This window comes from Oncorhynchus gorbuscha, linkage group LG09, assembly GCF_021184085.1.
Source record: "Oncorhynchus gorbuscha isolate QuinsamMale2020 ecotype Even-year linkage group LG09, OgorEven_v1.0, whole genome shotgun sequence".
In the NCBI taxonomy this organism is placed as follows: domain Eukaryota; kingdom Metazoa; phylum Chordata; class Actinopteri; order Salmoniformes; family Salmonidae; genus Oncorhynchus; species Oncorhynchus gorbuscha.
The window spans coordinates 17,243,392-17,268,391 of NC_060181.1; the positions used below are offsets into that span (position 1 = coordinate 17,243,392).

At 44.9% G+C, this 25,000-nt stretch overlaps 1 protein-coding gene across 9 annotated transcripts in view; it reads right to left on the minus strand.

The window, feature by feature from the left end:
* Positions 1 to 25,000, minus strand: part of LOC124043212 (protein PALS2-like) — a 58,025-nt gene that overhangs the window by 3,715 nt on the left and 29,310 nt on the right. For 2 of the 9 annotated variants that reach the window (XM_046361527.1, XM_046361526.1), the window contains exons 1-9: positions 22,663 to 23,678; positions 16,110 to 16,228; positions 14,965 to 15,117; positions 12,605 to 12,757; positions 12,117 to 12,344; positions 9,478 to 9,609; positions 5,939 to 6,035; positions 4,113 to 4,181; positions 3,724 to 3,885 (exon numbers count right to left, since the gene is read on the minus strand). In XM_046361527.1, coding sequence (XP_046217483.1) covers positions 3,724 to 3,885; positions 4,113 to 4,181; positions 5,939 to 6,035; positions 9,478 to 9,609; positions 12,117 to 12,344; positions 12,605 to 12,757; positions 14,965 to 15,117; positions 16,110 to 16,228; positions 22,663 to 22,822 — 1,273 coding nt within the window. In that variant the 5' untranslated portion in view covers positions 22,823 to 23,678. Of the gene's footprint in view, positions 1 to 3,723; positions 3,886 to 4,112; positions 4,182 to 5,938; positions 6,036 to 9,477; positions 9,610 to 12,116; positions 12,345 to 12,604; positions 12,758 to 14,964; positions 15,118 to 16,109; positions 16,229 to 17,335; positions 17,738 to 22,662; positions 23,679 to 25,000 lie in introns of those variants that run through there. The other 7 variants (XM_046361531.1, XM_046361530.1, XM_046361535.1 and 4 more) reach the window with 5 other exon arrangements.

The following is a 25,000-nucleotide window of genomic DNA, read 5'->3' on the forward strand; positions in this document are numbered from 1 at the left end:
GAGAGACAGTTAGAGAGAAGGAAGAGGGAGGAGAGAGAGACAGTTAGAGAGAAGGAAGAGGGAGGAGAGAGAGACAGTTAGAGAGAAGGAAGAGGGAGGAGAGAGAGAGACAGTTAGAGAGAAGGAAGAGGGAGGAGAGAGAGAGACAGTTAGAGAGAAGGAAGAGGGAGGAGAGAGAGACAGTTAGAGAGAAGGAAGAGGGAGGAGAGAGACAGTTAGAGAGAAGGAAGAGGGAGGAGAGAGAGACAGTTAGAGAGAAGGAAGAGGGAGGAGAGAGAGACAGTTAGAGAGAAGGAAGAGGGAGGAGAGAGAGAGACAGTTAGAGAGAAGGAAGAGGGAGGAGAGAGAGACAGTTAGAGAGAAGGAAGAGGGAGGAGAGAGAGAGACAGTTAGAGAGAAGGAAGAGGGAGGAGAGAGAGACAGTTAGAGAGAAGGAAGAGGGAGGAGAGAGAGAGACAGTTAGAGAGAAGGAAGAGGGAGGAGAAGGAAGAGGGAGAGACAGTTAGAGAGAAGGAAGAGGGAGGAGAGAGAGAGACAGTTAGAGAGAAGGAAGAGGGAGGAGAGAGAGAGACAGTTAGAGAGAAGGAAGAGGGAGGAGAGAGAGACAGTTAGAGAGAAGGAAGAGGGAGGAGAGAGAGACAGTTAGAGAGAAGGAAGAGGGAGGAGAGAGAGACAGTTAGAGAGAAGGAAGAGGGAGGAGAGAGAGAGACAGTTAGAGAGAAGGAAGAGGGAGGAGAGAGAGACAGTTAGAGAGAAGGAAGAGGGAGGAGAGAGAGAGACAGTTAGAGAGAAGGAAGAGGGAGGAGAGAGAGACAGTTAGAGAGAAGGAAGAGGGAGGAGAGAGAGACAGTTAGAGAGAAGGAAGAGGGAGGAGAGAGAGACAGTTAGAGAGAAGGAAGAGGGAGGAGAGAGAGAGAGAAGGAAGAGGGAGGAGAGAGAGAGACAGTTAGAGAGAAGGAAGAGGGAGGAGAGAGAGACAGTTAGAGAGAAGGAAGAGGGAGGGAGAGAGAGAGAGAAGACACAGTAGAGAGAAGGAAGAGGAGGAGAGAGAGACAGTTAGAGAGAAGGAAGAGGAGGAGAGAGAGAGACAGTTAGAGAGAAGGAAGAGGGAGGAGAGAGAGACAGTTAGAGAGAAGGAAGAGGGAGGAGAGAGAGAGACAGTTAGAGAGAAGGAAGAGGGAGGAGAGAGAGACAGTTAGAGAGAAGGAAGAGGGAGGAGAGAGAGAGACAGTTAGAGAGAAGGAAGAGGGAGGAGAGAGAGAGAGTTAGAGAGAAGGAAGAGGGAGGAGAGAGAGACAGTTAGAGAGAAGGAAGAGGGAGGAGAGAGAGACAGTTAGAGAGAAGGAAGAGGGAGGAGAGAGAGACAGTTAGAGAGAAGGAAGAGGGAGGAGAGAGACAGTTAGAGAGAAGGAAGAGGGAGAGAGAGAGACAGTTAGAGAGAAGGAAGAGGGAGGAGAGAGACAGTTAGAGAGAAGGAAGAGGGAGGAGAGAGAGACAGTTAGAGAGAAAGAGGAAGAGGGAGTTAGAGAGAGAGACAGTTAGAGAGAAGGAAGAGGGAGGAGAGAGAGAGAGACAGTTAGAGAGAAGGAAGAGGGAGGAGAGAGAGACAGTTAGAGAGAAGGAAGAGGGAGGGAGAGAGAGAGACAGTTAGAGAGAAGGAAGAGGGAGGAGAGAGAGAGACAGTTAGAGAGAGAAGGAAGAGGGAGGAGAGAGAGACAGTTAGAGAGAAGAGAAGAGGGAGAGAGAGACAGTTAGAGAGAAGGAAGAGGGAGAGAGAGAGACAGTTAGAGAGAAGGAAGAGGGAGGAGAGAGAGACAGTTAGAGAGAAGGAAGAGGGAGGAGAGAGAGACAGTTAGAGAGAAGGAAGAGGGAGGAGAGAGACAGTTAGAGAGAAGGAAGAGGGAGGAGAGAGACAGTTAGAGAGAAGGAAGAGAGGGAAGAGGGAGGAGAGAGAGACAGTTAGAGAGAAGGAAGAGGGAGGAGAGAGAGACAGTTAGAGAGAAGGAAGAGGGAGGAGAGAGAGACAGTTAGAGAGAAGGAAGAGGGAGGAGAGAGAGACAGTTAGAGAGAAGGAAGAGGGAGGAGAGAGAGACAGTTAGAGAGAAGAAGGAAGAGGGAGGAGGAGAGAGTTAGAGAGAAGGAAGAGGGAGGAGAGAGAGACAGTTAGAGAGAAGGAAGAGGGAGGAGAGAGAGAGACAGTTAGAGAGAAGGAAGAGGGAGGAGAGAGAGAGACAGTTAGAGAGAAGGAAGAGGGAGGAGAGAGAGACAGTTAGAGAGAAGGAAGAGGGAGGAGAGAGAGAGACAGTTAGAGAGAAGGAAGAGGGAGGAGAGAGAGACAGTTAGAGAGAAGGAAGAGGGAGGAGAGAGAGACAGTTAGAGAGAAGGAAGAGGGAGACAGTTAGAGAGAGAGACAGTTAGAGAGAAGGAAGAGTTAGGAGGGAGAGAGAGAGACAGTTAGAGAGAAGGAAGAGGGAGGAGAGAGAGACAGTTAGAGAGAAGGAAGAGGGAGGAGAGAGAGAGACAGTTAGAGAGAAGTGAGATAAGAAAAGAGAGAGAGAGTTAGAGAGAAGGAAGAGGGAGGAGAGAGAGAGAGTTAGAGAGAAGTGAGATAAGAAAAGAGAGAGAGAGTTAGAGAGAAGGAAGAGGGAGGAGAGATAAGAAAAGAGAGAGAGAGAGTTAGAGAGAAGGAAGAGGGAGGAGAGATAAGAAAGAGACGAGAGAGAAGCGAGAGGGAGGAGAGATAAGAAAGAGACAGATGAGAGAGAAGCGAGAGGGAGGAGAGATAAGAAAGAGAGAGAGAGTTAGAGAGAAGAAAGAGGGAGGAGAGATAAGAGACAGATGAGAGAGAAGCGAGAGGGAGGAAAGATAAGAAAAGAGAGAGAGAGAGAGAAGAAAGAGGGAGGAGAGATAATAAGAGACAGATGAGAGAGAAGCGAGAGGGAGGAGAGAAGAAAGAGAGAGAGAGTTAGAGAGAAGAAAGAGGGAGGAGAGATAATAAGAGACAGATGAGAGAGAAGCGAGAGGGAGGAGAGAAGAAAGAGAGCGAGAGTTAGAGAGAAGAAAGAGGAGAGATAAGAGACAGATGAGAGGGAGGAGAGATAAGAAAGAGAGAGAGAGAGTTAGAGAGAAGAAAGAGGGAGGAGAGATAATAAGAGACAGATGAGAGAGAAGCGAGAGGGAGGAGAGAAGAAAGAGAGCGAGAGTTAGAGAGAAGAAAGAGGAGAGATAAGAGACAGATGAGAGGGAGGAGAGATAATAAGAGACAGATGAGAGAGAAGCGAGAGAGAGGAGAGAAGAAAAGAGAGAGAGAGTTAGAGAGAAGAAAGAGGGAGGAGAGATAATAAGAGACAGATGAGAGACGCGAGAGGGAGGAGAGATAAGAAAAGAGAGAGAGAGAGTTAGAGAGAAGAGGGAGGAGAGATAATAAGAGACAGATGAGAGAGAATGCACATGAATGAGTGAAGAGAAGAGTGGAGCATTGGGGGAAGCTCACGAGTCAGTCTGACTTAAAACATTCAAATTAAACATTCTATTGGGTTTCTGTCTGATCTGACAGAGAGTACTGAGCGTACAGTGGTCCATTAGGTTCTGGAGGGGGGGGGGTGTTCTAGCATAGAAATAGAATTAGAACAGTAATTACACCAGTAATTACAACAGTAATTACAACAATAATTACACCAGCAATTACAACAGTAATTACAACAGTATGGGTTGCAGACTCACAGGGGATGGTGGTTCCGAAGTGTGTTGGGTTGAGGACCACCAGTCGGTTCTTGAGGCTACGGCGGCCCACCCCCTGCGCTCCAATCAGAACCAAGGTCTTCCTCTGGAACGGGGGCATCTTGGCCACCTCCTCATAGATCTGCAGCTCGTGCCTATCAAACTCTACCCTCAGCCAATCACAGAGAGGAACAAAGGAGAGTTAGCCAATCAGACAGGAGAATGTAGAGTTGTCAGTCAATAAGGGAAGGGAATGTGGACATAAACAGTCGGTCAGTAAATGGGGAACTACACAAGTCAGGAAGTAAAAGAGTGAGCCCGAGCACAAACAACCAATGACAAGAATGAGCCATGACAGATTTAGCCAATGAGAGAAGGGTATGAATTCTTACCTGCGTTCCTGGCTGTTAGGTACATCATTTTTTTCTTTTTCTTTCCAGTTATTGTACCACACAGGATCCCTGTTGACACACATCAGTACATATCAATACACACCAGTACACATTAATACACATCAGTACACATCAACACACATCAATACACATCAACACACATCATTACACATCAGTACACATCAATACACATCAGTACACATCAACACACGTCAGTACACATCAGTACACATCAATACACATCATTATACATCAATACACATCAATACACATCAACACACACCAACAACACACCAATACACATCAACACACGTCAACACACATGAACACACATGAACACACGTCAATACAAACATCAATAAGTGCAAGCAAGTCTTCCCTATCTGTCTTTGCATCTGAAGGCCACAAGGGGGCAGGCTCAACCCATTCTAAGGTAACAATCTATTAAATCATTATGACTTCATTGGCTGGCCTCACAGTTTAAAGACAAAATAAACTATTTCAAGTAAGTGCTCTCCACTGTCATGGATGTGTCATGGAAAAGGTCCTCTCAGAGTTGCTCAGAGCATGAGCCAGTCAGCTCAGTTCAAATCAAATTATATTCATCACATACACTGAATACAACAGGTGTAGACTTTACTGTAAAATGTTTATTTACGAGCCCTTTCCCAACAATGCAGAATTTAAAAAGTAAGAACAATTTGAAACACATTTCTAAATAAACAGTAACCGAATAAAATATCAATAAAGAGACTATATAGATAGAGTACTGGTAGCGAGTCAATGTGCAAGGGCACCATGAAGTATGGTAGATGTAGGTAGGGGTGAAGGTAAAGTGACCTGTCAATCACGATAGATAATAAACAGAGTAGCTGCAGCGTATGTGAAGAGTGTGAAAGTGTGTCTACAGGTGTGTGGTGTCAATATGCGTGTGTGTGTGGTGTCAATATGCATGTGTGTGTGGTGTCAATATGCATGTGTGTGTGGTGTCAATATGCATGTGTGTGTGGTGTCAATATGCATGTGTGTGTGGTGTCAATATGCATGTGTGTGTGGTGTCAATATGCATGTGTGTGTGGTGTCAATATGCATGTGTGTGTGGTGTCAATATGCATGTGTGTGTGGTGTCAATATGCATGTGTGTGTGTGGTGTCAATATGCGTGTGTGTGTGGTGTCAATATGCGTGTGTGTGTGGTGTCAATATGCGTGTGTGTGTGGTGTCAATATGCATGTGTGTGTGGTGTCAATATGCGTGTGTGTGTGGTGTCAATATGCGTGTGTGTGTGGTGTCAATATGCATGTGTGTGTGGTGTCAATATGCGTGTGTGTGTGGTGTCAATATGCGTGCGTGTGTGTGTGTGTGTGTGGTGTCAATATGCGTGCGTGTGTGTGTGTGTGTGTGTGTGTGTGTGTGTGTGTGTGTGTGTGTGTGTGTGTGTGTGTGTGTGTGTGTGTGTGTGTGTGTGTGTGTGTGTGTGTGTGTGTGTGTGTGTGTGTCAATATGCGTGTGTGTGTGGTGTCAATATGCGTGTGTGTGTGGTGTCAATATGCGTGTGTGTGTGGTGTCAATATGCGTGTGTGTGTGTGGTGTCAATATGCGTGTGTGTGTGTGTGTGTGTGTGTGTGTGTGTGTGTGTGTGTGTGTGTGTGTGTGTGTGTGTGTGTGTGTGTGTGTGTGTGTGTGTGTGTGTGTGTGTGTGTGTGTGTGTGTGTGTGTGTGTGTGTGTGTGTGTGTGTGTGTCCAGTCTATGACTTGGGTGGCTGGAGTCGTTGACAGTTTAGCGCATCTTGCTGAAATGGAGCAAAGAGGCAAAGTAAAGCCTACCTGAGCCGTCAAAGTCTCGTGGGACGAAGGCTTTCCTCTTCTCCTCCAGAAACTGACTGGGGATCAGTCCAGTGGCTCCACCAACCACATGACATGCCTAATACAGGACAGAGCACATCAGATGTCAGAACCAGTCTCACTCAACCAGTAGAAATCAGTATACAACCAGTAGAAATCAGTATACGACCAGTAGAAACCAGTATACAACCAGTAGGAATCAGTATACGACCAGTAGAAACCAGTATACGACCAGTAGAAACCAGTATACGACCAGTAGAAACCAGTATACGACCAGTAGAAACCAGTATACGACCAGTAGAAACCAGTATACGACCAGTAGAAACCAGTATACGACCAGTAGAAACTAGTATACGACCAGTAGAAACCAGTATACGACCAGTAGAAACCAGTATACGACCAGTAGAAACCAGTATACGACCAGTAGAAACCAGTATACGACCAGTAGAAACCAGTATACGACCAGTAGAAACCAGTATACAACTAGTAGAAATCAGTATATGACCAGTAGAAACCAGTATACGACCAGTAGAAATTAGTATACAACCAGTAAAAACCAGTAAAACCAGGGAGCCGCTGGTTCAAAAACCCGAGCCGACAAGGTGAAAAATCTGTCCATGTGCCCTTGAGCAAGGCACTTAACACTTATTTGCTTCAGGGGCCCGGTACTTCTATGACTGACCCTGTAAAACAACACATATCACTGCACCTATCATACTACTATGACTGACCCTGTAAAACAACACATATCACTGCACCTATCATACTACTATGACTGACCCTGTAAAACAACACATATCACTGCACCTATCATACTACTATGACTGACCCTGTAAAACAACACATATCACTGCACCTATCATACTACTATGACTGACCCTGTAAAACAACACATATCACTGCACCTATCATACTACTATGACTGACCCTGTAAAACAACACATATCACTGCACCTATCATACTACTATGACTGACCCTGTAAAACAACACATATCACTGCACCTATCATAATACTATGACTGACCCTGTAAAACAACACATATCACTGCACCTATCATAATACTATGACTGACCCTGTAAAACAACACATATCATACTACTATGACTGACCCTGTAAAACAACACATATCATACTACTATGACTGACCCTGTAAAACAACACATATCATACTACTATGGCTGACCCTGTAAAACAACACATATCATACTACTATGGCTGACCCTGTAAAACAACACATATCATACTACTATGGCTGACCCTGTAAAACAACACATATCACTGCACCTATCATACTACTATGGCTGACCCTGTAAAACAACACATATCACTGCACCTATCATAATACTATGACTGACCCTGTAAAACAACACATATCACTGCACCTATCATACTACTATGACTGACCCTGTAAAACAACACATATCACTGCACCTATCATAATACTATGACTGACCCTGTAAAACAACACATATCACTGCACCTATCATAATACTATGACTGACCCTGTAAAACAACACATATCATACTACTATGACTGACCCTGTAAAACAACACATATCATACTACTATGACTGACCCTGTAAAACAACACATATCATACTACTATGGCTGACCCTGTAAAACAACACATATCATACTACTATGACTGACCCTGTAAAACAACACATATCATACTACTATGGCTGACCCTGTAAAACAACACATATCACTGCACCTATCATAATACTATGACTGACCCTGTAAAACAACACATATCACTGCACCTATCATAATACTATGACTGACCCTGTAAAACAACACATATCACTGCACCTATCATAATACTATGACTGACCCTGTAAAACAACACATATCACTGCACCTATCATAATACTATGGCTGACCCTGTAAAACAACACATATCACTGCACCTATCATACTACTATGACTGACCCTGTAAAACAACACATATCACTGCACCTATCATAATACTATGACTGACCCTGTAAAACAACACATATCACTGCACCTATCATAATACTATGGCTGACCCTGTAAAACAACACATATCACTGCACCTATCATACTACTATGACTGACCCTGTAAAACAACACATATCACTGCACCTATCATACTACTATGACTGACCCTGTAAAACAACACATATCACTGCACCTATTATAATACTATGACTGACCCTGTAAAACAACACATATCACTGCACCTATCATAATACTATGACTGACCCTGTAAAACAACACATATCATACTACTATGACTGACCCTGTAAAACAACACATATCATACTACTATGGCTGACCCTGTAAAACAACACATATCATACTACTATGGCTAACCCTGTAAAACAACACATATCACTGCACCTATTATAATACTATGACTGACCCTGTAAAACAACACATATCATACTACTATGGCTGACCCTGTAAAACAACACATATCATACTACTATGACTGACCCTGTAAAACAACACATATCATACTACTATGGCTGACCCTGTAAAACAACACATATCACTGCACCTATCATACTACTATGGCTGACCCTGTAAAACAACACATATCACTGCACCTATCATACTACTATGACTGACCCTGTAAAACAACACATATCACTGCACCTATCATACTACTATGACTGACCCTGTAAAACAACACATATCACTGCACCTATCATACTACTATGACTGACCCTGTAAAACAACACATATCACTGCACCTATCATAATACTATGACTGACCCTGTAAAACAACACATATCACTGCACCTATCATACTACTATGACTGACCCTGTAAAACAACACATATCACTGCACCTATCATAATACTATGACTGACCCTGTAAAACAACACATATCATACTACTATGACTGACCCTGTAAAACAACACATATCATACTACTATGACTGACCCTGTAAAACAACACATATCATACTACTATGGCTGACCCTGTAAAACAACACATATCATACTACTATGACTGACCCTGTAAATCAACACATATCATACTACTATGACTGACCCTGTAAATCAACACATATCATACTACTATGGCTGACCCTGTAAAACAACACATATCATACTACTATGACTGACCCTGTAAAACAACACATATCATACTACTATGACTGACCCTGTAAAACAACACATATCATACTACTATGACTGACCCTGTAAAACAACATATATCATACTACTATGACTGACCCTGTAAAACAACACATATCATACTACTATGACTGACCCTGTAAAACAACACATATCATACTACTATGACTGACCCTGTAAAACAACACATATCATACTACTATGACTGACCCTGTAAAACAACACATATTCAAAACCAGTAGAGACCAGTACAAACCAGCAGAGTACAGTGAACAACCAGTAGACAACATTAAAAACCAGTACATAAAAACAGTTAGTTGTTGTTTTTGAGGATGTGGTCTGTAAATGTGTGGATGTATAAAATCTAGTGGAGGAGAATGTCCTCTTGAAACACGTCATCATCATCACCTGCCACCAGTTGGGGTCCTCTCTGTTGACAATCTGAAGGAGGTCCCCCCTCTTGAAGCCAATCCCCGCCTCTCGACATGGGATCAGATGGTCATTGGCTGGATCGTAGTCAAAGTGTGGTTGCACGTACACCTGAGAAAAGGGGGGTATGATGGTGATCAATGGTGCTTCTACAAACAACCTAAAACTATATGAAGTCAATCTGAGTTTCTCTATTTGCAACAGCTAGGTAGACAGTGTTGGTGTAATGATTTGCAACAGCTAGGTAGACAGTGTTGGTGTAATGATTTGCAACAGCTAGGTAGACAGTGTTGGTGTAATGATTTGCATTTTGAAATGTTAGAGATTAGACTGAAGTTTTGGTTTAAAACAGAATTAAAGGGCAACTGAACGCAAAACAATACTTCTCAGGTTGAAAATGGCCAATGTGGCATTGATATTAGTCAGAAACATTTATTCCAGTGTCAAAACTTACTAAAAAGTGTAGGAATATTTGGACCAGTACATTCCAAAGTCGGTATATTCCAAAACTGAGTTGTGTGAGATTTGTGTAATTGAGGTTGTCAAGACTTAGCCCACTGGGTACAGACATCAATTCAACGCCTATTCCACAAGGTGGACACAACGTTGATTCAACCAGTGTGTACCCAGTGGGAGCTACATGAGGGTTGGGTTTGGATTGCCATCATGCCCACTTGCCCACTAACTTGGGATTGTAATAGATAAAGTTGTGAAACAAAACGACACAGAAGCACACAGTGACTTGAGAAGCTGATTTAGGTAACGTAGCCTGCTGGCTCAATGTGCCCGTTAGCTAGCTTCATTGACAAACACATAGATGGAACTTGAGCTAGCGAGTGATTTGGGGCACTGATAAACAGTATGTAACTTGTGCATGATGTACAATAGATTTACAATAGTTTGACGGTGCTTATCATGAAGTTGTATACCTGTTATCAGAAATCAGTCATGAGCGCAGTCAGATTAGTTTTCATGCAAATGTTTTAACTACTGCACCAAACAAGTTAGCTGTAAAACTGCTTGACTAAGACCTCCTCAGCAAAAACTGTACAATTTATTAGATTACTTGATTTATTTGAGATGAATTCTGACTATTTTAAGGAAGAAGTAGTGGCTTTGTTGTTGCTATGGTGACTTAAGGGGGACAAATTATTTTTTCCTTCATCAAACTACACACAATACCCCATAATGTCAAAGTGAAAACAGGTTTTTAGATATTTATTTTACAAATGTATTCAAACTTAAAAGACAGAACTACCTTATTTACATAAAGCATTCAGACCCTTTGTTATGAGACTCGAAATTGAGCTCAGGTGCATCCTTTTTCCAGTAGATCATCCTTGAGATGTTTCTATAACTTGATTGTAAAGGCACACACCTGTCTATATAAGGTCCCACAGCTCACAGGGCATGTCAGAGCAGAAACTAAGCCATGGGGTTGAAGGAATTGGCTGTAGAGCGCCGAGACAGGATTCTGTCGAGCCACAGATTTGGGGAAGGGTACCAAAACATTTCTGCGGCATTGAAGGTCCCCAAGAACACAGTGGCCTCCATCATTCTTAAATGAAAGAAGTTTGGAACCAAAAAGACTCTTCCTAGAGCTGTCCGCCCAGTCAAACTGACCAATCAGGAGAGAAGGGCCGAAGTGACCAAGAACCCAATGGTCACTCTGACAGAGCTCCAGAGTTCCTCTGCGGAGATGGGAGAACCTTCCAGAAGGACAACCATCTCTGCAGCACTCCACCAATCAGGGCTTTATGGTAAACTGGCCAGACGGAAGTCACTCCTCAGTAAAAGGTACATGACAGCCCGCTTGGAGTTTACAAAAGGCACCTTAAGGACTCTCAGACCACGAGAAACAAGATTCTCTGGTCTAATGAAACCAAGATTGAAATCTTTGGCCTTAATGCCAAGCGTCATGTCTGGAGGAAACCCGGCACCATCCCTACGATGAAGCATGGTGGTGGCAGCATCATGCTGTGGGGATGTCTTTCAGTGGCAGAGACTGGGAGACTAATCAGGATCGAGGGAAAGATGAGCGGAGGAAAGTACAGAGGGATCCTTGATGAAAACCTGCTCCTCCTGCAACTTCCAACAGAACAACGACCCTAAGCACACAGCCAAGACAACGCAGGAGTAACTTCGGGACAAGTCTCTGAATGTCCTTTAGTGGCCCAGCCAGAGCCTGGACTTGAACCCTATCAAACATCTCTGGAGAGACCTGAAAATAGCTGTGTAGGGACGATCCCCATCCAACCTGACAGAGCTTGAGAGGATCTGCAGAGAAGAATGGGAGAAACCCCCCAAATACAGTTGTGCCAAGCTTGTAGTGTCATACCCATGAAGACTCGAGGCTGATTCCAGAGCAAGGCAATCTAGGACTGCCCCAAGACTACCAGCAGCCCCTCCAAACCACCACACAACATCAGGAGAGAGAGAGAGAGAGAGAGAGAGAGAGAGAGAGAGAGAGAGAGAGAGAGAGAGAGAGAGAGAGAGAGAGAGAGAGAGAGAGAGAGAGAGAGAGAGAGAGAGAGAGAGAGAGAGAGAGAGAGAGAGAGAGAGAGAGAGAGAGAGAGAGAGAGAGAGAGAGAGAGAGAGAGAGAGAGATGTTTGCGTACCTGTGGTGGGGCAGGTGCATCTCTATAACTAGGCAGTATCTTCAGAGTGATTCCTCCGCTGCAGTCCTTCAGCATCTCCTGCAGCTCAGTGGGGTTGTTCCCTACGTCCCGCCCATTCACTTCCTTTATGATGTCACCCACGTGTAGCAGACCCTGCCTGTCAATCATTCCTCCGTGGAGGATCCTAGCGATGACCAGCTCCTCCTTCTCCACTCTGAACGTCACTCCCTGAGAGAGGGAAGGAACGGAAGGTCAATGAAATCATATTACAGAGATGCAGAAACACACACAAACATGCTCCCACGCACAAACAACCTAATATGTGCACATACACACTCCCCCTCGGTCTCCCTCTGTCTCCCTCTGTCTCCCTCTGACTCCCTCTGTCTCCCTCTGTCTCCCTCTGTCTCCCTCTGTCACCCTCTGTCACCCTCTGTCACCCTCTGACTCCTTCTGACTCCTTCTGACTCCCTCTGTCTCCCTCTCACCAGTGGTTCTCCAGCCTTCTTCCGGATGCCGATCATGCGTACAGCGTCGGCCTGCATCAGAGCACTGTTCACCAGCGCCTCATTGGACAGCTCTGCTGGGGGCACAGCCTCATAGCACTTAGAGGCTACCATGTCGTGGGCCTCCAGGAGGGACTGAGAGAGAGAGAGAGAGAGAGAGAGAGAGAGAGAGAGAGAGAGAGAGAGAGAGAGAGAGAGAGAGAGAGAGAGAGAGAGAGAGAGAGAGAGAGAGAGAGAGAGAGAGAGAGAGAGAGAGAGAGAGAGAGAGAGAGAGAGAGAGAGAGAGAGAGAGAGAGAGAGAGAGAGAGAGAGAGAGAGAGAGAGAGAGAGGATGAGGAAGACATGTGGGAGGGAAGAAAAACATTGAGGTTATAAATTGTGTTTGTTGTCTTGAGCTGCAAATTTGAATTTGTGTTTTAAATCATGAACACCAGTCCCTTTCTGACGTAAAAAAATATATATTAGGCTCCACCAAAATAAATGTCCCACATACAATTACAGGGATGGAACCATTTAACTTAAACCCCAAACTCTCCCTCACTCCTTCACAGTTCTCTTCTCTCCTTGGAGAAGCTGGTAGGAGGTGTGTGTGTAAGGGCTGACAAAGGGGAGAAACACAGCCTAGTTTAAAGGGGAGAAACAACCTAGTTTAAAGGGGAGAGAAACACAGCCTAGTTTAAAGGGGAGAAACAGCCTAGTTTAAAGGGGAGAGAAACACAGCCTAGTTTAAAGGGGAGAAACAGCCTAGTTTAAAGGGGAGAAACAGCCTAGTTTAAAGGGGAGAGAAACACAGCCTAGTTTAAAGGGGAGAAACACAGCCTAGTTTAAAGGGGAGAAACACAGCCTAGTTTAAAAGGGAGAAACACAGCCTAGTTTAAAGGGGAGAAACAGCCTAGTTTAAAGGGGAGAAACACAGCCTAGTTTAAAAGGGAGAAACACAGCCTAGTTTAAAAGGAAGAAACAACCTAGTTTAAAAGGAAGAAACAGCCTAGTTTAAAGGGGAGAAACACAGCCTAGTTTAAAAGGGAGAAACACATCCTAGTTTAAAAGGAAGAAACAGCCTAGTTTAAAAGGAAGAAACAGCCTAGTTTAAAGGGGAGAAACACAGCCTAGTTTAAAAGGGCAGAGAAACAGCCTAGTTTAAAGGGGAGAAACACAGCCTAGTTTAAAGGGAAGAAACACAGCCTAGTTTAAAGGGGAGAAACAACCTAGTTTACAGTGGAGAAACAGCCTAGTTTAAAGGGGAGAAACACAGCCTAGTTTAAAGGGGAGAAACACAGCCTAGTTTAAAGGGGAGAAACACAGCCTAGTTTAAAGGGGAGAAACACAGCCTAGTTTAAAGGGGAGAAACAGCCTAGTTTAAAGGGGAGAAACAGCCTAGTTTAAAGGGGAGAGAAACAGCCTAGTTTAAAGGGGAGAAACACAGCCTAGTTTAAAGGGGAGAAACAGCCTAGTTTAAAGGGGAGAGAAACACAGCCTAGTTTAAAGGGGAGAGAAACACAGCCTAGTTTAAAGGGGAGAAACACAGCCTAGTTTAAAGGGGAGAGAAACACAGCCTAGTTTAAAGGGGAAAGAAACACAGCCTAGTTTAATGGGGAGAAACACAGCCTAGTTTAAAGGGGAGAGAAACACAGCCTAGTTTAAAGGGGAGAGAAACACAGCCTAGTTTGAAGGGGAGAGGAAGTTTAAAGGGGAGTCTGTCTCTGTCTGTCTCTCACTCTTCTGTCTCTCTCTCTCTGTGTCTCTCTCTCTCTCTGTCTCTCTCATATCAAGGTCTTATCTCTGAGCTGACAGCATGCATGCTTCTGATTGGTGCAGAGATATTCCATTCTCAAATATATAAATCCTATTGGTTCACACTCTTAAAATCCCTCTAAGTCCTCTGACAGGTCGATGGATAGAGGTCAGTATTCCAAGGGAGGGGTTTGATCCTAAACCATTTCCCCTTTCATAACAAGAGTTGAGATGCATGTACATGTACAGTATAGAAGTGTTGCTGTACTGATATAGAACCATCAACGTTGAATAACACCATAACATTTTCTGCTCATCTTTTGCCCAATCCTAAATCCTAAATTGTCCCCATATGAGAACCCTTTTGGTTCCAGGTAGAACCCTTTTGGTTCCAGGTAAAACCCTTTTGGTTCCAGGTAAAACCCTTTTGGTTCCAGGTAGAACCCTATTGGGTTCCAGGTAAAACCCTTTCCCCTAAAGAGCTCTCCTATGGGGACAGTCAAATAACCTTTTTGGAACCCTTTTTTCTAAGAATGTAGCCAATGCTTTCAGATTCACAAGAATTAGCATCAACTACAACCTTTAACTTTAGTGACTGGGTTCCTCACCTGGAAGTGGGGCTCCTGGAGGATTCGGGAGAGTTCCGCTGCTCTGTCATCGCGGACGCTGAGGGCGGTGATGTCGCCCAGGATGTCTGTGACCAGCTCCACGTTGTTGTCCTGCACCGCCTCCAGCCTCACATCCTCCAATCGCTCGTGGGCCTGCGGGGATCAGAGGCTAAAGGTTATAGGGGTCATATAGACATGAGAGGAAGTGGTTCACTGGTTGATAGATAGTGTTCTAACCATTGATGTGGTTGGTCAGTAAGTTGTGTTGTTGAGTGAGGGTTCTGTGGTGGTATTCTGGTGAGAAAGTCTCTCCCCCCCACTTGGACAGCCGACTATTTGGGGGCAGGAGTTCACTCCAGTGGTCAGAGTATCTGTCACCAGGGGCGTCAGTCTGTGACGAACAGAGAACTCCAGGGGCACCTCACACAGGCAGCCCTATGACCCTCATCCCTCTACCCAGGCTGTGACGATCACCAACAGGCCCTTGGCTGCCTGGGATTGGAAAGCATCATCCTGTCTAGCAGTGACTAACCCACCCGTGTGAATATGTCAGATGTAGCAGTGACTAACCCACCCGTGTGAATATGTCAGATGTAGCAGTGACTAACCCACCCGTGTGAATATGTCAGATCATGGGTTACAGCCCGTGTCAATCTCAACCCACAGAGGGGTGAGTCTGGGGTTCTTCGCTCCTCCCTTCTACTTTATTTATGAATTAAGATCACTAATTAAGGAAAAAACTCAAATCTGCAGACACTTGTCCTTCCATGGCATGAGTTTGACCCCCCTAGCTTAGAGTGTGTGTGTGTGTGTGTGTGTGTGTGTGTGTGTGTGTGTGTGTGTGTGTGTGTGTGTGTGTGTGTGTGTGTGTGTGTGTGTGTGTGTGTGTGTGTGTGTGTGTGTGTGTGTGTGTGTGTGTGTGTGTGTGTGTGTGTGTGTGTGTGAGTAGTGCATGTGTGAGTAGTGCATGTGTGACTTGTGTCATTGTGATCATCAGGGCAACCATCAGGGTTGTGTTGCGTATTAGCATGGTGATACATTAGTACCTTAGTGGGGAGCTGCCTGTCATCCTGTGACCTGTCAGCCTGTGGCCTGTCAGTGTGTGAGTCAGTCTCAGTGTGTTCTCCCCTATGTGTGTCTGCTACCTTGATGAGTGACCGTACAATGGGACTCTCCATGATGCCTCTGAGGAAGATGAGGTCGATGTCTTTGGCCCCCGTGGAGGTAGGCAGCTCCCCCAGGTTGTTCAACACCTGCTGCATCGCTGTGGGGGAGATGACAGGGGGAGGGAGGGGCAAGCGATGGGGGAGAGGGGAAAGAAGGGGGAGAGAGGGGGAGGGATGGGAGAGAGGGGGAAGGGAGGAGAGAGGGAGAGAGATGGGGAGACAGGGGGAAGGAAGGAGAGAGGGATGGGGAGAGAGGGGGAAGGTGGAAGAGAGGGGGAAGAGAGGAGAGAGGGGGAGGGAGTGAGTGAGTAAGTAAGTCACACACATACAGTAGATGCAAGACACACACGCAACAAAAGTTAATTGAAAAAATAAATAGAGCAAGTGAAAGCGTAGGCCTTAGGCCTTAGTGACACCTGCCCTGTCTGTAGCCTCTCATACTGCCTTAGTGACACCTGCCCTGTCTGTACCCTCTCATACTGCCTTAGTGACACCTGCCCTGTCTGTACCCTCTCATACTGCCTTAGTGACACCTGCCCTGTCTGTACCCTCTCATACTGCCTTAGTGACACCTGCCCTGTCTGTACCCTCTCATACTGCCTTAGTGACACCTGCCCTGTCTGTACCCTCTCATACTGCCTTAGTGACACCTGCCCTGTCTGTACCCTTAGTCATACACCTGCCTTAGTGACACCTGCCCTGTCTGTACCCTCTCATACTGCCTTAGTGACACCTGCCCTGTCTGTACCCTCTCATACTGCCTTAGTGACACCTGCCCTGTCTGTACCCTCTCATACTGCCTTAGTGACACCTGCCCTGTCTGTAGCCCTCCCTCATACTGCCTTAGTGACACCTGCCCTGTCTGTACCCTCTCATACTGCCTTAGTGACACCTGCCCTGTCTGTACCCTCTCATACTGCCTTAGTGACACCTGCCCTGTCTGTAGCCTCTCATACTGCCTTAGTGACACCTGCCCTGTCTGTACCCTCTCATACTGCCTTAGTGACACCTGCCCTGTCTGTACCCTCTCATACTGCCTTAGTGACACCTGCCCTGTCTGTAGCCTCTCATACTGCCTTAGTGACACCTGCCCTGTCTGTAGCCTCTCATACTGCTTTAGCACAGTTCAGCCAAAACACACAACCACATTCAAATTCTACTTAGAATTCCCATGCCAATAGAATAGAGGTAGAAGTCTGTGCAACCTGCGGCCATGCCTGTAGTTCATTCACTCCTCTCAATGTAGTTCAATAGACCAGTCCTTTTCACTGCAGTTGATAGGTCACAGCAATAACAAATAAAATCATTCAAATCCAAACTGTACTCCAGTCAGACAAAAAACAACGTCAAAAACTAGACAAGCCTACGAATCAGTTCTTCTGTAGTTGTTTTGGGTCGTTTGGTTTTCAAGCTGAAGCTTGTCCATCAGTCCTGAAATGTTCCTCAGTGGAAAACAACTTCCATCCAGAAGTCCACTAAACAGAAAATAGTGGTTTGATACGATTATATCGTCTTTCCAATTATCTCAATGAATTCCATTTGAGTCTGGTCCTGAGAGGAAGACTTCTCTGACCCTGTGTGTCCTCTCCTGTCCTGACAAGGAGAGAGGTGTGGACTATCCAGGTATCAGAGAGCTAAGACGTTAAACCTAGGGTCTCAAAGCCCCGGTAAGCTCCTCTAATACACTTACAGCACTGTGGAGGTGTGTGTGTATGTGTGTGCGTGTTTGTGCGTATGTATTTGCGTGTGTGCGTGTTTGTGCGTATGTATTTGCGTGTGTGTGTTTGTGCGTATGTATTTGCGTGTGTGTGCGTGTTTGTGCGTATGTATTTGCGTGTGTGCGCGTGTTTGTGCGTATGTATTTGCGTGTGTGCGCGTGTTTGTGCGTATGTATTTGCGTGTGTGTGCCTGTTTGTGCGTATGTATTTGCGTGTGTGCGCGTGTTTGTGCGTATGTATTTGCGTGTGTGTGCGTGTTTGTGCGTATGTATTTATTTGTGCGTGTTTGTGCGTATGTATTTGCGTGTGTGTGCGTGTTTGTGCGTATGTATTTGCGTTGCGTGTTTGTGCGTATGTATTTGCGTGTGCGTGTTTGTGCGTATGTATTTGCGTGTGTGTGCGTGTTTGTGCGTATGTATTTGCGTGTGTGTGCGTGTTTGTGCGTATGTATTTGCGTATTTGCGTGTGTGTGCGTGTTTGTGCGTATGTGCGTGTGTGTGCGTGTTTGTGCGTATGTATTTGCGTGTGTGTGCGTGTTTTGTGTGTGCGTATGTATTTGCGTGTGTGTGCGTGTTTGTGCGTATGTATTTGCGTGTGTGTGCGTGTTTGTGCGTATGTATTTGCGTGTGTGTGCGTGTTTGTGCGTATGTATTTGCGTGTGTGTGCGTGTTTGTGCGTATGTATTTGCGTGTGTGTGCGTGTTTGTGCGTATGTATTTGCGTGTGTGTGCGTGTTTGTGCGTATGTATTTGCGTGTGTGTGCGTGTTTGTGCGTGTTTGTGTGTGTGCGTGTTTGTGCGTATGTATTTGCGTGTGTGTGCGTGTTTGTGCGTATGTATTTGCGTGTGTGTGCGTGTTTGTGCGTGTATTTTGCGTGTGTGTGCGTGTTTGTGCGTATGTATTTGCGTGTGTGCGCGTGTTTGTGCGTATGTATTTGCGTTGTGTGTTTGTGCGTATGTATTTGCGTGTGTGTGCGTGTTTGTGCGTATGTATTTGCGTGTGTGTGCGTGTTTGTGTGTATGTATTTGCGTGTGTTTGTGTGTATGTATTTGCGTGTGTGTGCGTGTTTGTGCGTATGTATTTGCGTGTGTGTGCGTGTTTGTGCGTATGTATTTGCGTGTGTGTGCGTGTTTGTGCGTATGTATTTGCGTGTGTGTGCGTGTTTGTGCGTATGTATTTGCGTGTGTGTGTTTGTGCGTGTTTGTGCGTGTTTGTGCGTATGTATTTGCGTGTGTGTGCGTGTTTGTGCGTATGTATTTGCGTGTGTGTGCGTGTTTGTGCGTGTGTATTTGCGTGTGTGCGCGTGTTTGTGTGCCTGAGAATAAATATGTAAAGCCATGAAGACAATGAAGTCCTCTGCAAGAATCTAGTTCTCTTCACAGTTTCTCCTCCACTCTCCTTCTGCAGGTCTCTCTCTGGTTTCCCACGCTACGGTCCTGTAGTAGAATGAATCAAGGCCCGAGGAGGTGTGATATATGGCCAATATACCACGGCTAAGGGCTGTTCTTACGCACGCCGCAACGCCGAGTCCTAACTGTACACTATCGTTCAAAAGTTTGGAATGAGTTGCAAAATTATTAAGAAATACAGTCAAGACGTTGACAAGGTTATAAATAATGATTTTTAATTGAAATAATAATTGTATCCTTCAAACTTTGCTTTCGTCAAAGAATCCTCCATTTGCAGCAATTACAGCCTTGCAGACCTTTGGCATCCTAGTTGTCAATTTGTTGAGGTAATCTGAAGAGATTTCACCCCATGCTTCCTGAAGCATCTCACACAAGTTGGATTGGCTTGATTTTCCTACGTACCATACGGTCAAGCTGCTCCCACAACAGCTCAATAGGGTTGAGATCCGATGACTGTGCTGGCCACTCCATTATAGACAGAATACCCACTGACTGCTTCTTCCCTAAATAGTTATTGCATAGTTTGGAGCTGTAATTTGGGTCATTGTCCTGTTATAGGAAGAAATTGGCTCCAATTAAGTGCCGTCCACAGGGTATGGCATGGCGTAAAACGTGATAGCCTTCATTCATCAAGATCCCTTTTACCCTGTACAAATCTCCCACTTTACCATCACACTTTTCTTTGTGATCCGAACACCTCAAACTTAGATTCGTCTGTCCATAACACTTTTTCCAATCTTCCTCTGTCCAGTGACTGTGTTCTTTTGCCCATCTTAATATTTTATTTTTATTGGCCAGTCTGAGATACGGCTTTTTCTATGCAACTCTGCCTGGAAGGCCAGCATCGCGGAGTCACCTCTTCACTGTTTACGTTGAGACTGGTGTTTTGCGGGTACTATTTAATGAAGCTGCCAGTTGAGGACTTGTGAGGCATCTGTTTCTCAAAATAGATGCTCTAATGTACTTGTCCTCTTGCTCAGTTGTGCACCGGGGCCTCCCATTCTTTCTATTCTGGTTAGGGCCAGTTTGCGCTGTTCTGTGAAGGGAGTAGTACACAGCGTTGTACGAGATCTTCAGTTTCTTGGCAATTTCTCACATGGAATAGCCTTCATTTCTCAGAACAAGAACAGACTGATGATTTTCAGAAGAAAGTTATTTGTTTCTGGACATTTTGAGCCTGTAATCAAACCCACAAATGCTGATGCTCCAGACACTCAACTAGTTTAAAGAAGGACAGTTTTATTGCTTTTTTAATCAGAACAACAGTTTTCAGCTGTGCTAACATAATTGCAAAAGGGTTTTTCTAATGATCAATTAGCCTTTTAGAATGATAAACTTGGATTAGCTAACACAACGTGCCATTGGAATACAGGAGTGATGGTTGCTGATAATGGGCTTCTGTACGCCTATGTAGATATTCCATTAATAATCAGCTGTTTCCAGCTACAATAGTCATTTACAACATTTACAATGTCTACACTGTATTTCTGATCAATTTGATGTTATTTTCAAAAATGTTTTCTTTCAAAAACAAGGACATTTCTAAGTGATCCCACCATTGGAACGGTAGTGTACATTTGCAAAAATGTCTAAAAACCTGTTTTTCTCTCTGTCATCATGGTGTAGTGCGTGTAGATTGATGAGGGGAAAAACATATTGAATCAATTTTAGAATTAAGGCTGGAACATAACAAAAAGTGGAAAAAGTCAAGGGGTCTAAATACTGTCCAAATGCACTGTGTGTATAATAATATAGTAATATCCAGATGCATACACACGCATATACGTAATATCCACACGCATACACACGCATACACATGCATACACACGCATACACACGCATACACACGCATACACACGCATACACATGCATACACACGCATACACACGCATACACACGCATACACATGCATACACACGCATACACACGCATACACACGCATACACACGCATACACACGCATACACACGCATACACACGCATACACACGCATACACATGCATACACACGCATACACATGCATACACACGCATACACATGCATACACACGCATACACACGCATACACACGCATACACACGCATACACACGCATACACACGCATACACACGCATACACATGCATACACACGCATACACACGCATACACACGCATACACACGCATACACACGCATACACATGCATACACACGCATAACTTTTCATTGCATCAAGCATATGAAAAAGAGTGTGCACTCATTCACACACACACACACCATGGTGAGAGAGGGTCATAATCCTAGGTGATCACCGGGAGGTGTGTGCCACAAAAAACAGCTGACTAAAGAAAGTGACAAGACTACAGTGTTGCCTGGAAATCATACACACACACACACTCACACATGTACACACACAAAAAATATATTTTTATGTATTTATGTTACAGGCCTTGTGTAAGTCATGTCATTTTAATAAGGGGACAACTGTAAACACCTTTGGAGTAGAAATAGTTTTAAAAGTATCTTTCCCCTGGAGGTTAATGAATGGCTGGCAACCACAAATATCACCCCTCATAGCTAAACTATATGTATCTGGCAACCACAAATATCACCCCTCATAGCTAAACTATATCTATCTGGCAACCACAAATATCACCCCTCACAGCTAAACTATATCTATCTGGCAACCACAAATATCACCCCTCACAGGTAAACTATGTCTATCTGGCAACCACAAATATCCCCCCTCACAGCTCAATTATATCTATCTGGCAACCACAAATATCACCCCTCACAGCTCAACTATATCCATCTGGCAACCACATATATCCCCCCTCACAGCTAAACTATATCTATCTGGCAACCACATATATCCCCCCTCACAGCTAAACTATATCTATCTGGAAACCACATATATCCCCCCTCACAGCTAAACTATATCTTTCTGGCAACCACATATATCCCCCCTCACAGCTAAACTATATCTATCTGGCAACCACATATATCCCCCTCACAGCTAAACTATATCTTTCTGGCAACCACATATATCCCCCTCACAGCTAAACTATATCTATCTGGCAACCACATATATCCCCCTCACAGCTAAACTATATCTATCTGGCAACCACATATATCCCCCTCACAGCTAAACTATACCTATCTGGCAACCACATATATCCCCCCTCACAGCTAAACTATATCTATCTGGCAACCACATATATCACCCCTCACAGCTAAACTATATCTATCTGGCAACCACATATATCCCCCCTCACAGCTAAACTATACCTATCTGGCAACCACATATATCACCCCTCACAGCTAAACTATACCTATCTGGCAACCACATATATCCCCCCTCACAGCTAAACTATATCTATCTGGTAACAACATTCTTCCACAGTATCAATATCTGCAACTGAGAATCTCACCTCCTGATGTGTCGGCTCCCTCTGTGGGCTCAGCAGCCGCCCCCTCCCCAGCCGACCCATCTCCTGTCTCGCCTTGCTCTCCCGTCCCGGCTGCATCCGGAGGGGAATCCACCGCTACCTCCACCCCGTTGGGACAGGCGTCCTCCATAGCCAGGACCATGAACGCTCTTCGACCGCTCCTCGACCACAGCTATGCTAACCTAACCACAAGTCAACCACCACCACTAAATGATAGTTGGTCTAAAACTGTCTCCTCTGCCCTTAACCTTCAGTCTACTACACGATGATCAACAGCCTCTACCCTTCAGTCTACTACACAATGATCAACAGTCTCTACCCTTCAGTCTACTACACAATGATCAACAGTCTCTACCCTTCAGTCTACTACACAATGATCAACAGTCTCTACCCTTCAGTCTACTACACAATGATCAACAGTCTCTACCCTTCAGTCTACTACACAATGATCAACAGTCTCTACCCTTCAGTCTACTACACAATGATCAACAGCCTCTACCCTTCAGTCTACTACACAATGATCAACAGCCTCTACCCTTCAGTCTACTACACAATGATGAACAGCCTCTACCCTTCAGTCTACTACACAATGATCAACAGCCTCTACCCTTCAGTCTACTACACAATGATCAACAGCCTCTACCCTTCAGTCTACTACACAATGATCAACAGTCTCTACCCTTCAGTCTACTACACAATGATCAACAGTCTCTACCCTCAAAGAAAAGGAAGGGAGGGAGATAAAGAAAGAAGCAGAAGAGATTGAGAAGGACTGAGAAAGAGAGAAAGACTGAGAGAAACGATAGAAAAGCAATTTAACAGAGATAGAAGATGAAAAAAAGAGATAGGAGATTAAAAATAGAGATAGAAGATGAAAGAAATAGAACTAGAATGAAATAAAGAGGAGAGAGACACTAAGGACAGAGAGAGATCGAGAGAGATGGAGGCAGATAGCTTGCTCACACAGATGTGGACACAGATTCAGTTGTTCTCAATCCCCTCCCTCAACACTCCCTTTAATACCTCACCCCCCCCCACACACACACACACACACACACACACACACAAACAAACACACGCCCTCCTAGCCCCTCCTTACACCAAATCCCCTCCTGCTGTTGAGGGTTTGTTTGAGTTCACATGCAATCATTAACATTTTTCCGGACTCTTTCGGTTGCCCTTCGAAACTCCTCTCCCTTTCTACAGGTGACTGATACTGACACAAACTGATCTTAGATCTGTGTCTAGGGGACATGTTCATTCCATCTACATGCTACATAATTAGGTGGTCCTCCTGTAAGCCCCCCCCTTCGCTCTCAATGCCCCTCCCCCTCTCACACAGCTGTAGATTAAGAGGATATGATCTGCAGTCCCTAATCCACTCCGCCCCCTTCACCACCCATATCCCTCCCTCCCTCTTCCCAGTAAGCCCCACCCCCTCCCTATTCCCAGTCAGCCCCAACTCCATCCACAGCAAATCTGGGCAGGATTTTAATCCTACTGAAAAAACACAGGATTACAGAATCTACTCTGGATTCTCTCTTCCTCTCTCTCTCAGTTTTCAAAGTGCAGTACTCTCTATCACTGCGGTAGATCTCCAAAAGATGGTGTCTGATATATGCACTCAATAAAAACATATATATTATTAGGAATTAAGAACAAATTCTTATTTACAATGACGGCCTACCAAGAGGAACAGGGATGTCTAAACATTAGAAGGTGTGCTCACAAATAGCGTTATACCAATGTTATATCAGCATTATATTAGCAATAAACAGGTGTTTGGACTGGCATAGAGTGTACCAGTGTTAATAGCAGATACAGGGGATCTCTTCCTCGACCTGTAATCATGGTTGTGACTGGGTTGTCAGTGTGGAACTGTAGAGACAAGGATACAGTCAGAGAGTGGTAGTAGCCAGGGGCAACACAAGGACACAGTCAGAGCGTGGTAGTAGCCAGGGGCAACACAAGGCTACAGTCAGAGAGTGGTAGTAGCCAGGGGCAACACAAGGACACAGTCAGAGCGTGGTAGTAGCCAGGGGCAACACAAGGCTACAGTCAGATAGTGGTAGTAGCCAGGGGCAACACAAGGATAAAGTCAGATAGTGGTAGTAGCCAGGGGCAACACAAGGCTAAAGTCAGATAGTGGTAGTAGCCAGGGGCAACACAAGGCTACAGTCAGATAGTGGTAGTAGCCAGGGGCAACACAAGGACACAGTCAGATAGTGGTAGTAGCCAGGGGGGAAACAAGGTTACAGTCAGATAGTGGTACTAGCCAGGGGCAACACAAGGCTAAAGTCAGATAGTGGTAGTAGCCAGG